Source organism: Podarcis melisellensis (assembly GCF_964234715.1).
Source record: "Podarcis melisellensis genome assembly, chromosome: 1".
NCBI classification, from domain to species: domain Eukaryota; kingdom Metazoa; phylum Chordata; class Lepidosauria; order Squamata; family Lacertidae; genus Podarcis; species Podarcis melisellensis.
This window is the reverse complement of record NC_138528.1, coordinates 73,760,186-73,772,269: the sequence shown is the minus strand read 5'-3', so window position 1 is coordinate 73,772,269 and position 12,084 is coordinate 73,760,186. Positions and strand designations below refer to the sequence as shown.

General features: G+C 42.8%; 1 protein-coding gene across 1 annotated transcript in view; it reads left to right on the top strand.

Annotated features, from left to right (window-relative positions):
* Nucleotides 1–2,196: 2,196 nt before the first annotated feature.
* Nucleotides 2,197–12,084, top strand: part of LSP1 (lymphocyte specific protein 1) — a 76,337-nt gene continuing 66,449 nt past the window's right edge. Inside the window, exon 1 of the mRNA XM_081904202.1 lies at nucleotides 2,197–2,429. Coding sequence (XP_081760328.1) covers nucleotides 2,353–2,429 — 77 coding nt within the window. The 5' untranslated portion in view covers nucleotides 2,197–2,352. The remainder of the gene's footprint in view (nucleotides 2,430–12,084) is intronic.

Sequence of the window (12,084 nt, the reverse complement as noted above, 5' to 3'; positions counted from 1 at the left end):
GGTTTTGAAATATTTTAATAAATGTGAAAAAATATTGAAAGTCCCATTAAATTCAACAGGACTTGCTTCTTAGTAGACGTGCAGAGCTTTGCACTAAGTCTTCAAAGCACTGCACATACATTATCTCAGTCATCAGGGAGCCTAGATGCTCTAAATGTAACTCCTGTCTCTCCTTTCATCACCTTTATTCAGCTCTTGTGCAAGGGATTTGAGAACCTTGTGCTCTCGCCTATCTAAGGGGCCCTCAGAACTGTGTCCTCTTGTCCAAGCCATTTCGGAGAAGTTGCTTCATCCATGAGCATGATTTAGAAACATGGAAAAATGTAGCAACACAGAGGAAAAGAAGGCACAGGAAGGAAGTGGTGGACTACTTGGTGAGGTTACCCCACCATCTCTCATTTCATCTGCCACAGTAGAGACCAATCTATGTACAAATCATTCTAAGGCCTTTCATTAACTCCCCCACCCCACCCAGATGTTTCAGTTTGTTGTCCTCTGAGCTGTCTGGATAGATAACTTGTTAGAAGGCTTGGACCTGCAGATTAAGATATTCACTGATACTCAACAAATGTTCCAGTTACAGATAGGTAGCCGTGTTGGTCTGCCATAGTCAAAACAAAAAAAAACCCTTCCAGTAGCACCTTAAAGACCAACTAAGTTAGTTCTTGGTATGAGCTTTCGTGTGCATGCACACTCCTTCAGATATGAAGAAGTGTGGTATCTGAAGAAGTGTGCATGCACACGAAAGCGCATACCAAGAACTAACTTACGGTAGTTGGTCTTTAAGGTGCTACTGGAAGGAATTTCCTTTGTTTTGACTCAACAAATGTGTTTTGCATAAGCTGGGAGAATGATCTGATTCCTCACAGCAATTCACATGCCAATTATGAACCAATTATATATGGTGATTTTGAAGTACAGTTGCCTCTGTGGAGGGTACTAACAACCTCGCCTTAAATGCATCTTCTAATCCATGTAATGTGATCAAAGGGACCTTCCAAATTAAAATGTATGTGCTATTTAATCAAAATAAATTGTTACTTTTATTAAAGATATTGAAAAATTACCTGCAATTGAAGTGCAACATATACATTGAAAGACTCAAATTAATTGAAAGACTCAAACCAGTTAATAAAAAAGGCAGGATTTAAAAGATAAACGATCAGCTCTTCAAGTTTATTTTGATATATACATGTACATACACCAGAGATTTACTGAAGAGAATAGCTTTAAACTGTTAATACTACTTGAGATCGTTCTTTTTTATCACAAACTCCAGTTCTGGGTTGGCTGATCTACAAGCTAAGCCAAGAGTATTAAGCAGGTTTTATCATATTGCTTTTAAATCAGCTTAAATTGGAGTACATGCACATCAATCCTGAATACATTTACTTGGAAGTAAAAGAGCTCAGTATAACAAATCCACTTTACTTGCTATGGCACAGCTCCATATTGGGGCCACCAGCAGCCCCCTCTTTTTGTATTAAGGCTGTGTTTGGAAGGCAATACAGAGCAACACAATTACTAAGGTAGTTAGCAATAGAATATGTGTGGCATAATGGTTAGAGTGTTGGACTAGGACCCAGGAGACCAGGGTTCAATCCCCACTTGGCCATCTGACTTGGGCCAGTCATTGCTACTTAGCCTAACCTACCTCACAGGGTTGTTGTGGGAATTAAATATGATGGAGGAGTGACATGGAGAAACGCATGAAACAAGTCAATAACTTTTGGGGTGTCATGGCGGCTGCTTGACTGCCATGAGGCATTTTACACCCAACCCTCCAACTGATTTAAGCGGCTCTCTTTGCTCTCCCATCTGGGGTGTTCCTTTGGCTCCATATTTGCCAGGCTGTGGACTTTGGCCCTCTTTCCATCCCTTCAAATATGCTGCTTGTAGATACTTGCTGAAGCAGTGTTGCAACTGCCCAATCTCCCAGCCCTGCTATTTGCTCTAAGGATCCTAACATAGACAAAACATAGATAAGACTAAGAGAGAGAGAGAGAGAAATAGGAGTTATCCATACATGTAGGAACAGAAGCTGCTGATGCAACATTTGTGAGGTTCAGCTTGATTTAAGGACAAAGACTCTTCTTCAAACTGCTATCATTCTTTCTTCCCCTTTGCGGCCTGCATCTTAGGGTGGGTGGGGAAATTTGTTCCTCTTTTTTTTGTTGCTGTTCTTTCTGACTGAAAAACAAACTCGCACCTTCAGCCTTACATGATATCCGGTGCTGCTGGCTTTAGAGTCAATACAGGAAGAGTGGGGAGAGCTCAACTGCTTGCTCGGTGTTCTTACAAAACCGTCTACAGAGCCAGTTGACTCAATTGCACTCTTCGCAAGCAAAGAAAATGGCTGATGCGGAATGTCTGAGGGACGTCGAGTGCGAGATTGAGGTAGAAGAAGGGGCTGAAGGCGAGACACAAAGGTAAGGAAAGGGCCTTGATGCAGTTCTCGGCTTCAACAGGTCACATTTTGGCTTGTCGTTCTCCTCATGTCTTGTGACAGTTTCAAGGTTAGCGAAGTGAAAAAAGAAAGATAGGAAAGGGGAGGTGCTTATCTAAAAAGAGATCAGTCAGTGGGAGATCTGGAGACCAGGTTTGCTGACTACTTTGGGGGAACTTGTTCATGCTTCACACGGATGAGTTTCTGAGTCATTGCTGTTCATGCAAAAAAAAAAAATGGTTATAGCGTAGAACTGGTGAGAAGTGTGAGCTGGGATGCTCTTGTTGAACTATGGCTTCACCATATGAACATGCTTGGGTGTGGTAGGATGATTAAGTGCTTTGAAGGCATTTAAGGTGCTATATAAATGCTGAGTATTAGGGCTAAGACTGATGTGATGAGAGTAGATATTAGATCTTGACCTGCCTCAGCCATGTGAAAAGGTGGGAAGTCTAGCTTAAGGAGCAAAATGGGACAAGTGGGCAAGGAGCGCAGAACCCTCCCCTCATTCATGGGTTACCTCATCATAATCTATAGCGGCAACTCAAAGCATTTTGTTGCCTTAAGCATAGCCCCAATGGAAATCACCCTCTGCTGCCAAGGCTTTGTTGCGCCATTCAGGTTTCATTGTGCCATTTAAAGGTTTTGTTGTGCAATTCAGGCACCAAATGCCTGTCCCCCCCCAAAAAAGCAGGCCACTTCACCCCACTGCATGGCAGGACCTGCCCCCAAAATCTGTTCCCTCTTGATGCTGCATCCCCCTGCCCCAAGCAGGACTCTTAATACTGGGAAGCATGAAATACTTGTGGGAAAGTAGCTGTGGGGGGGGGGGGAGCTGCTGAGACGCTAAGTTGTTGGAAGGGGAAGGGTTCTGTCCTCCCCGCCCAAGCACTGATGGAGCTGCTGCCATCAGGTCTAGTTTGGCTCTTATAATAATGGGGATGAGAAGATGGAAATCTGTGCATGTCAGAGCACATCTCAAGTGTCAGTGGCCATGCACCTCCACTCTTCCAAATGCTTCATATCAGCTACGGAGTTCAGACTCCAGGACTTCAGAGATGCCCCTGACATTACCTGCACATTTGGGGAGACTAGGCTGTGACTTTCTTTCTTTCTTTCTTTCTTTCTTTCTTTCTTTCTTTCTTTCTTTCTTTCTTTCTTTCTGACATTACCTGCACATTTGGGGAGACTAGGCTGTGACTTTCTTTCTTTCTTTCTTTCTTTCTTTCTTTCTTTCTTTCTTTCTTTCTTTCCTTCCTTCCTTCCTTCCTTCCTTCCTTCCTTCCTTCCTTCCTTCCTTCCTTCCTTCCTTTTACAAAAAAATTTAGTATTGTTCAGCATTAAGTATTAACCTGAATAAAAAAAGGTTGTATCTTCTCAGCATCAAAAAAGGGAGCCATGTGGTTGCGGGGGTGGTGGAGGAGGAAGTAAAATAACACACAGGTAAGGGGAGCAGATCAGGATTGAGACTGTGGCATGCAGTGGGGGATTTTTATTTTACAATTTCCCCTTACACTGTGGTCTTGATGAAAGCCGCTCCTCTCCTTCCACACTGCAAGCCAGAATTTGCCCCGGAAGCAATGCTGCTGTTGGCGCCAACAGCACTGAGGGATAAAAAGGCTATGCTTGATTCGTGTTTTGCAAGGGTTAGGGGGAATTGCTTATTTCCCTTCATCACAAAAGTGAAAATCACTACATATCGATGAAAGTTCACATGATCCGTGGGCATGCAGCCAGTTTATTCTTTAACCACATTGGCACTTCTTTCAGTTTTGACTTGGGGTTGCTTTTGGTGACATGCTAATGACATAGGCACAGACTTATGGCTCACTGCAAACACGTGTAAGGTGACGTTTTTGGACAGACAGTTAGTGGAGACAGCCCTGTGCCCCAGCTGCTTTAACCTTGCTATAAAATTTGCATGAAGTTAGACCTCTTAGAAAATTTGGAATAAGGGACAAAAATCAGCACAGAATTGTAAGCACACTCCTATAAGCCTCAGTGCAAATAGTAGAAAATGGTCTTCCCCTTTGATAGATGTTTTAAATTGATGGATTTGAGTGAACAAAATAGTGGCTGAGGCCTGTTAAAGATGAATGGGTCCATGTAAGCTTGAGAACATTTGCCAAAATGAAAAGTGACAACCATAATCTATTTTAAAGGTGGTGAGTAGCTCAAGGAATGAGTTATTTTAACTGCCTTTGACTTCTGCTTCTTATGTTGCATTTCGCCTCTGCATCCACGCCCACCCCTTGCATTTTGAAAATGTGATGTAGGGAATTGGTCACAGAGCCTCATTTTTGCAATCCACTTAGGAATTATCCCTGAGGAAGTCTTTGCAGGACTCAGACATGCACCTAGCCACTCCCTTGACTGCAAGACTCAAGGCTCTTTTCTAGTCACTCACTTCCCTTCTGCACAAAATGCCAAGAAAGGATCTGCAAGGATGAAAATGGCTCTTCGCTATAACCTCCTCCTCCTCTTCTTTCTTGAAACTGAATCTGTGAACAGCATATTTCCTCTTAGGGTAACCACAGGGTTTGCTTGGTGCAGTTCCTCTTTCCCCTTGAATTGTTGCTATAAAGTTTTGTTGAAGCAAATAACAGTGCTCCTCAGCATACTTGCATTTTGTCACAGGCAGCTTTACAGGAATAGGCAAGGATAATTTATGGAAACTCATATGTTTTCTCCCTACCTCCCCCCACCCCTGGCACTATATGGGGTCATTCCTGCATGTTGATATCTCACCATAAAAAACACCAAGAACCCTTCACATTTCTCTCAGAATTTGCCTTTCCATTAGTTCCTTGAGATCACCAATTAAAAACTTTAGGGTAATGCTGCAGGAGCTTATATGATGCTGGCTACATATAGAGTATTCAATCTGATTTGTTTTCTGGGGGAATATATGATGGTTGCATCGCATAATTTTATGCCATGCTTTCCTGTGCATTTCCCCATGCATTTGGCCAACACAAAACACTGCAAGGAAGGTGCCAGCTAGACTTCTCCAGGGACGACATTCTATAAGCAGGGCACCACCACCTAGGGCTTGCCCATCAGAAGGTCGGCGGTTCGATTCTCTGTGATGGGGTGAGTTCCCATTGTTCGGTCCCAGCTCCTGCCCACCTTTCAGTTCAAAAGCACGTCAAAGTGCAAGTAGATAAATTGGTACCACTCCAGTGGGAAGGTAAATGGCATTTCCGTGTGCTGCTCTAGTTTGCCAGAAGCGGCTTAGTCATGCTGGCCTCATGACCCGGAAGCTGTCTGCAGTCAAACACCAGCTCCCTCGACCTATAGAGTGAGATGAGCACGCAACCCCAGAGTCATCCACGACTGGACCTAACGGTCAGGGGTACCTTTAGCTTTACCACCCTAAAAGCCCTCACTGAAGTCAGCCAGAAAAGGAGGTCTGACAAAGAACTTAAAGCCCAGACACATTTGTAAGGTAGCCAGTCCTTTGGACAACACACTCCTAAGCAACAAATGACTTCAAAGCTTAAATGCAGCACTCTGGGTTCTTCCTGAAACCAGTGGCAAGATGCATTTCCTGCTGCTGGTACCAACCTATAACCAGCCACTTCATTTTGCACCCACTAAAGCTGGTACAATAAAATAACATGCACATTGTGTTGACGTAAGTACAGGCCAATATCTTACGAGGCAGGCTAGCACCGCTCTTGTTGTGAAGCTGGGAGGTATATCACTAGAAAATAGCTTCTTACAGACACAATCAACTATCCTTGCACAACCTTCAAGGTTGCCTTCCTACTCAGGCTTCTCATTTCCAATGCGCTACAAAGCTCAGAGGCTGCCCATGTATGGTCATCGATTAAAGCAAGCTTTGCTGTGCCAGCAGGCTCCATCCCTTCCTTTGCCACGTTCATCCTCAGCTGTCCTGAATTCTCCAGATCCCTTAGAGGAGACTTGGAGAGTCCTAAGTAAGATTACAGCAATTGCTAAGAATATCCAGCACTGGAAGGAGATTGTCTGGGAAAGCTGATATCTAGTGAGGTATCTCTGGACCCCTGGAACTGCATTCCAGAGGGTGGGGCAGAGGAGTTGCAGCTCTATGTATAACTCAAGCGTGCGTGGCTGTACTAAAAACCTGGTGAAAATTCGGTGAAAAATATGGTGCACTTGAGTGAACAAAAGGAAAAGCTGAAATACAGCTTGACTGTTGCAGTGAGACACAATGTATGATGACAGCTTACAAGAAAACCAGTTATCAGTCCATTTAAAGTATGCAGTTTCCTACTCTTTATTTGCTTTAGATTCTCCCTTCATTTTTTAAAAAAATCTTTTCTTTGTGCAGTCAAAATTCCAGTCATGTCTCGGTTAACAATTAGCATGATAGTGATTTTATAAGTGCCCGACAAGGGGATGTGGGCGCTCCTGAGAATCAGTCTAACACTCTCTGTAAAAAACTATTTAGTTACAGTCACAAAAACTTTTGATCACTTTGATCAATCTTCCGGAGCTTTCCCCTGAAAGCAAAGAGAAAAGAATTCTCATTATCAAGCTTCTGAAAAATGTCTGACTTATGTAGTTCAGGTCCTTTGAGAAACACACTGAGATAAGTGTTGCTTTGTTAAGCCTGAAGTATTTCCTGGAAATTGCAACAGCACTATACTAACAAAGGCAGGGAGATAGTAGCAACTAATGAGAATGTGAATTTTGATTCATTTCTCTTGATTCGTTCAGACTTTGATGTGAAAGATACCTACCAAATCCAAACCTTCGTTGTTGTTGCTTTAGCAAAGGCCATCATAACTCATACAACAGTACAACAAAGAAGTAGGACACAGCTCAAAGCACCATAAAATATAAACTAATAGCATAACCCACTGTGATATTCAATATATGTCCAATATCTTTTGCAATTAAAAAGAAAAAACACTCATTACAAAAAGAAATCTGGAACAGGATTCTACCAACTTAGGATACAATACAACATTTTTAACAATAGACTTGATAGTCCCCTACAATGTGGCATTCTTCGTCCTACTTAATAAGTAAACCTACCAGAAACGTAAGGCTCAGTGGACTTATTTTTGAGTAAACATGCATAGGCTGGTGCTGCATGTAATTTTGCATGCCCTGCTGATCTTCAAGAGAGTTTCACATGGAGATATGCAGAACATGCATATATCAAGAAGGACACTGACAAACTGGAACGCGTCCAGAGGAGGGCAACCAAAATGGTCAAAGGCCTGGAAACGATGCCTTATGAGGAACGGCTAAGGGAGCTGGGCATGTTTAGCCTGGAGAAGAGGAGGTTAAGGGGTGATATGACAGCCATGTTCAAATATATAAAAGGATGTCACATAGAGGAGGGAGAAAGATTGTTTTCTGCTGCTCCAGAGAAGCGGACACGGAGCAATGGATCCAAACTACAAGAAAGAAGATTCCACCTAAACATTAGGAAGAACTTCCTGACAGTAAGAGCTGTTCGACAGTGGAATTTGCTGCCAAGGAGTGTGGTGGAGTCTCCTTCTTTGGAGGTCTTTAAGCAGAGGCTTGACAACCATATGTCAGGAGTGCTCTGATGGTGTTTCCTGCTTGGCAGGGGTTTGGACTCGATGGCCCTTGTGGTCTCTTCCAACTCTATGATTCTATGATTCTATGAAATCACACAGATAACCTCTTCAGTGTTAAAATGAACCATGCACAGGTATTTGTCCAAGCAACACACAGAGTGGATTGCTTCCCACATGAAGGTTATGAAGACAACTGAAGTTCAGGAGGAACAGTATTCTTCCATGGCTTCAGGAAAGGAGTGTGTTTTCATGAGACCTTTGTTGAAATAATCAAACAATTGAAATAGAGGAGATCGAGAGGAGATATGATAGCCATCTTCAGATATCTAAAGGACCATTACATAGAAGATGGAGCAAACTTGCTTTCTTCTGCTCTGGAGGGTAGGACCCAAACCAATGGATTCAAGTTACAAGAAAGGAGATTCCAACTAAACATCAGGAAGAACTTTCTGATGGTAAGAGCTGTTCGACAGTGCAATGGACTCTCTTGAAAGTTTGTGGACTCTCCTTCCTTGGAGGTTTTCAAACAGAGGTTGGATGGCCATCTGCCGTGGATGCTTTAGTTGAGATTTCTGCATTGTAGGTGGCTGAACTAGGCAACCCTTGGGGTCCTATCTTTGAAATGAAGTGGTGGTTGTAAAAACACATACCTTACCAAGGAAATGACAGACACAAGTATACCAAGGGACCATGGCACCTAAGTTATAGCAACATATCTAGAGGCAAATGGGAGAGATACCACTGGAGAGTGAGAGAGCAAAAAGAAAAATTCATTGAGCAGAATCGCAAGAAAACCTGCAGAAGAACACAGGAACATCAACACTGAACTCATTATCATTTATATGGTTTCACTGATGTACATGGAACTTAAAATCTAAATTCAAAAAAGGAGCATCCACCAAGGGAGTGGAAGGAAGAAGAGGCAGGGCATGCAGGAAGAGGATATGAGATTGTTTCAAACCACGATCTTGTCTAAAACAACTGCAAGCACTTTCCTGTTAGATGTGATTGCAGAATAGTTTTGTTCAGCATATCGTTTGAGTGATCTAAATTAGGTACCTATTCCCTGTTCTTCAAAGCAAAAACATTTTCACTAAGTAGCTTACAGTATCACACTGCTACAATAAAATTCAAACACAATTTTAAAACAGGGCTACATTAAGACAAAACAGTTAAGTAGGTCTTCTGAGCACACTTGAAAGCCATAGGAAGGGGGCTTGGCTAATGTCCCTGAGCAGTGAGTTGTGCAGTGTCAGGGCCACCACTGAAAAGGTCCTGCTTCTGGACTCTGACAATTGTTGGCATCGTAAGCCTCACCTCTCCCACATACTTGTGGCCATATATGAAACAACCCTATGCTGAATGCCTCAGGTAAAATCCTAGCCACTTTCTAAACAGGAAATGACTGCTTAGTATTGAGTAGTAGAATTCTAACCGCTGGGGAACCATAGCAGGAAAGTGGTTGCAGTTTTTGCTGTGAGTACTCATACACTTGCATATTCATGCTTACCCATGGTTTGACTGAGCACAAGGGTGGGGAATTTTTGGCTCTCAAAATGTAGCCGGACTCCAACTTCCATCATCCCTAGCCAGCATGGCCAATGGTCAGGGCTGATGGGAGTTGTTTAGCAACATCTGGAGGCCAAATGTTCTCCACTCATGGCTTAGTGTTTTATTGCAGTAGCACAAGGGAGTGCAGATCATGACCACGCACACTGTAGAACAGAACTCTTTTCTGGAACAGATTGTTCCTGCTTTGATTAAACTAGACAGTCATAGCAACTACTTATTTACTTTTTTAAAAATCTAGTGTGTTGGCTTTAGAAAAGTTAATAAACAGCGCAGGAGATCAGCCATATGCAGTCATATTATGAATGTGATTTTAAACACTCTTCCCTGAGAGAAAGCTCCATTGCACTCAGTGGAACAAACTTCTCAATTATGCATAGGATTTTGCTAGCTCTTTCACCCCAGTCTGATTTCATGTTTTTCTTCTCAACATACATCAAATCGCCATGTGCACAACTATACAGGCTACAGTTATGCCAAAATATGTGTATTTAGAGAAATCTGCGCCATGGCTATAAATCTTTGAGACTGTTCTGTTTCACACATGGCAAAAAACCATTCATTCTGCCTGAGGGACATGTACATTTCAAGCAGTCAGAAATCATATGTATTTTCTTGCTTGCCCTCAAGGGGGCAGGCTCTGCTTTGCCATTTTCTACCTCTTCACAAGACTGCTAAAATGTTTTATTTTCTAGAGACAGTTTAGATAGGGTTGCCATATTTCAAACAGTGAAAATCGGGACAGAAAAGTTGTTGAGCTATGCCGGTTCTGAGCTATTTTTATGGGAAAGCGGCAAAAATGGCACTGCTGCCGTGGGCTGCCATACGTCCAGATTTTCCCTGGACATTTAATCCTGATTTCCACCTGGAGACTGTTGCTGATTGCAGTATTTTGGATATGTCCAGGAAAATCTGGACGTATGGCAGCCCTTGAGAGCTGCTCATAGAATGACAAGAGAACATTAAGTCCATAGAATATGAAGGCTTCTTGTCTAGCCTGATATTAAAACATAGTGGGTTTCATACTGTTTTAACACCCCTATGGGAACCATACCAAGGCCTATTTGCTTGTTACAAAATGTGTGGAATATTGCCATCCTCTGGCATGTATATGGCTGAACCTTTCTGCACACTGCCCATAGTATTTAAGGTACGAATATGACACATCCAGAGATAGACAAGGGGCAATGTTGGCCACATTCTAAATTCTGAAGAAGATAACTGTTTAGTATTGTGAATTCTGAAATGAACACAGATTCATTTTGCTGGGGGGGTGGGCTGAGTATCTAGCTTATAGAAAGCTACAGTGTGGTCAACATTAACTGACAACTTCTGACCATTTTGGGCATGATGAAAGAGCTTTTTAAGTGCACCCTTATGTGGCAGGCGACATCCTTCCATGTTGTTATTTGTAATGTTCATCCAGTACTTTCCAATGTACTCGAAGATGTACACTGAGTATATTTGATTGTCAGTAACACTGCAGGGTTGTTGCTAGGTAGAGGGTTAATGATTTGCGATGGATTTACACAGACCTGAGAAGGGGCTTTCCATATCCACATACACACCCCATTCTTAGGACTGCTTTACACATTATGCTGCCGCAAACCTGGGGCTGCTATCTTCTGCTCTCAACAGGGAGCCACAGTCAATCCCGGTTTACTGAGGAGCGTCCCTGATGTAGATGCATGTAATTTTTTTATACCATTATGTTTTTTTAAGTGTATGACTTTAGATTTTAACAAGTGCACTTTTTAAAAAAGCATAATAGGTGAAGAATTCTCTCTGTGCGTGCTGGTAAATTCCTGGAAAACATTCCAAGGCTGCTTTGAGTGGAGCCAGCAGCAATCTCATCACATGCCAGAGAAATTACCAGAATGAACAATGGCATCAAAATTAAAGGGAAAGTCAAGTTATGGTGGCCTTGCGAGCTTTCAAAATAGTAGCACAAAGCCTCCTGAAACTACTTTGATGTATTGGTTAGAGTGTTAGGCCACGAAGATCTAAATTCAAAGCCACACTTATGTGTGAAGCTCACTGCATGACCTTGGGGCCAGTCACCATTTCTTGGCCTAGCCTACCTGACAGGGTTGTTGTAAGGCAGGGATGGGATACCTAATCATCTCAGCCCCTGCCAGCATGGCCAACCACTGGGGTTATAGGAAGTGCAGTCCAACAGCACTGGGAAAGCCACTGGTTCTCCATCGCTGTTGTAAGGATAAAAACAGGAGAGAACCATATAAATCACACTGAACTCCTTAGAAGAAGGGTAGGATTTAAACGTAATAAAATGAAGAGCTGCCATCTCACCCAGATGGAGGCGGCGGTGGGGGAATCTCTGCAATGCGTGAAGCCACTGACAGTGAGTTCAGATAACTAGAAGTTTTCAGACTGAGGTTTGATATATTCAGCAAAATCCATTCAGTGTTGGGGGGAAGAGCTAGAAGCTGAAGGCCAGCTTCCCCATTCCCAGCACTCTGCCTTCACCATAAGGCTAGGATTGTTCCCTCTGACATGCCATTCTCAGCC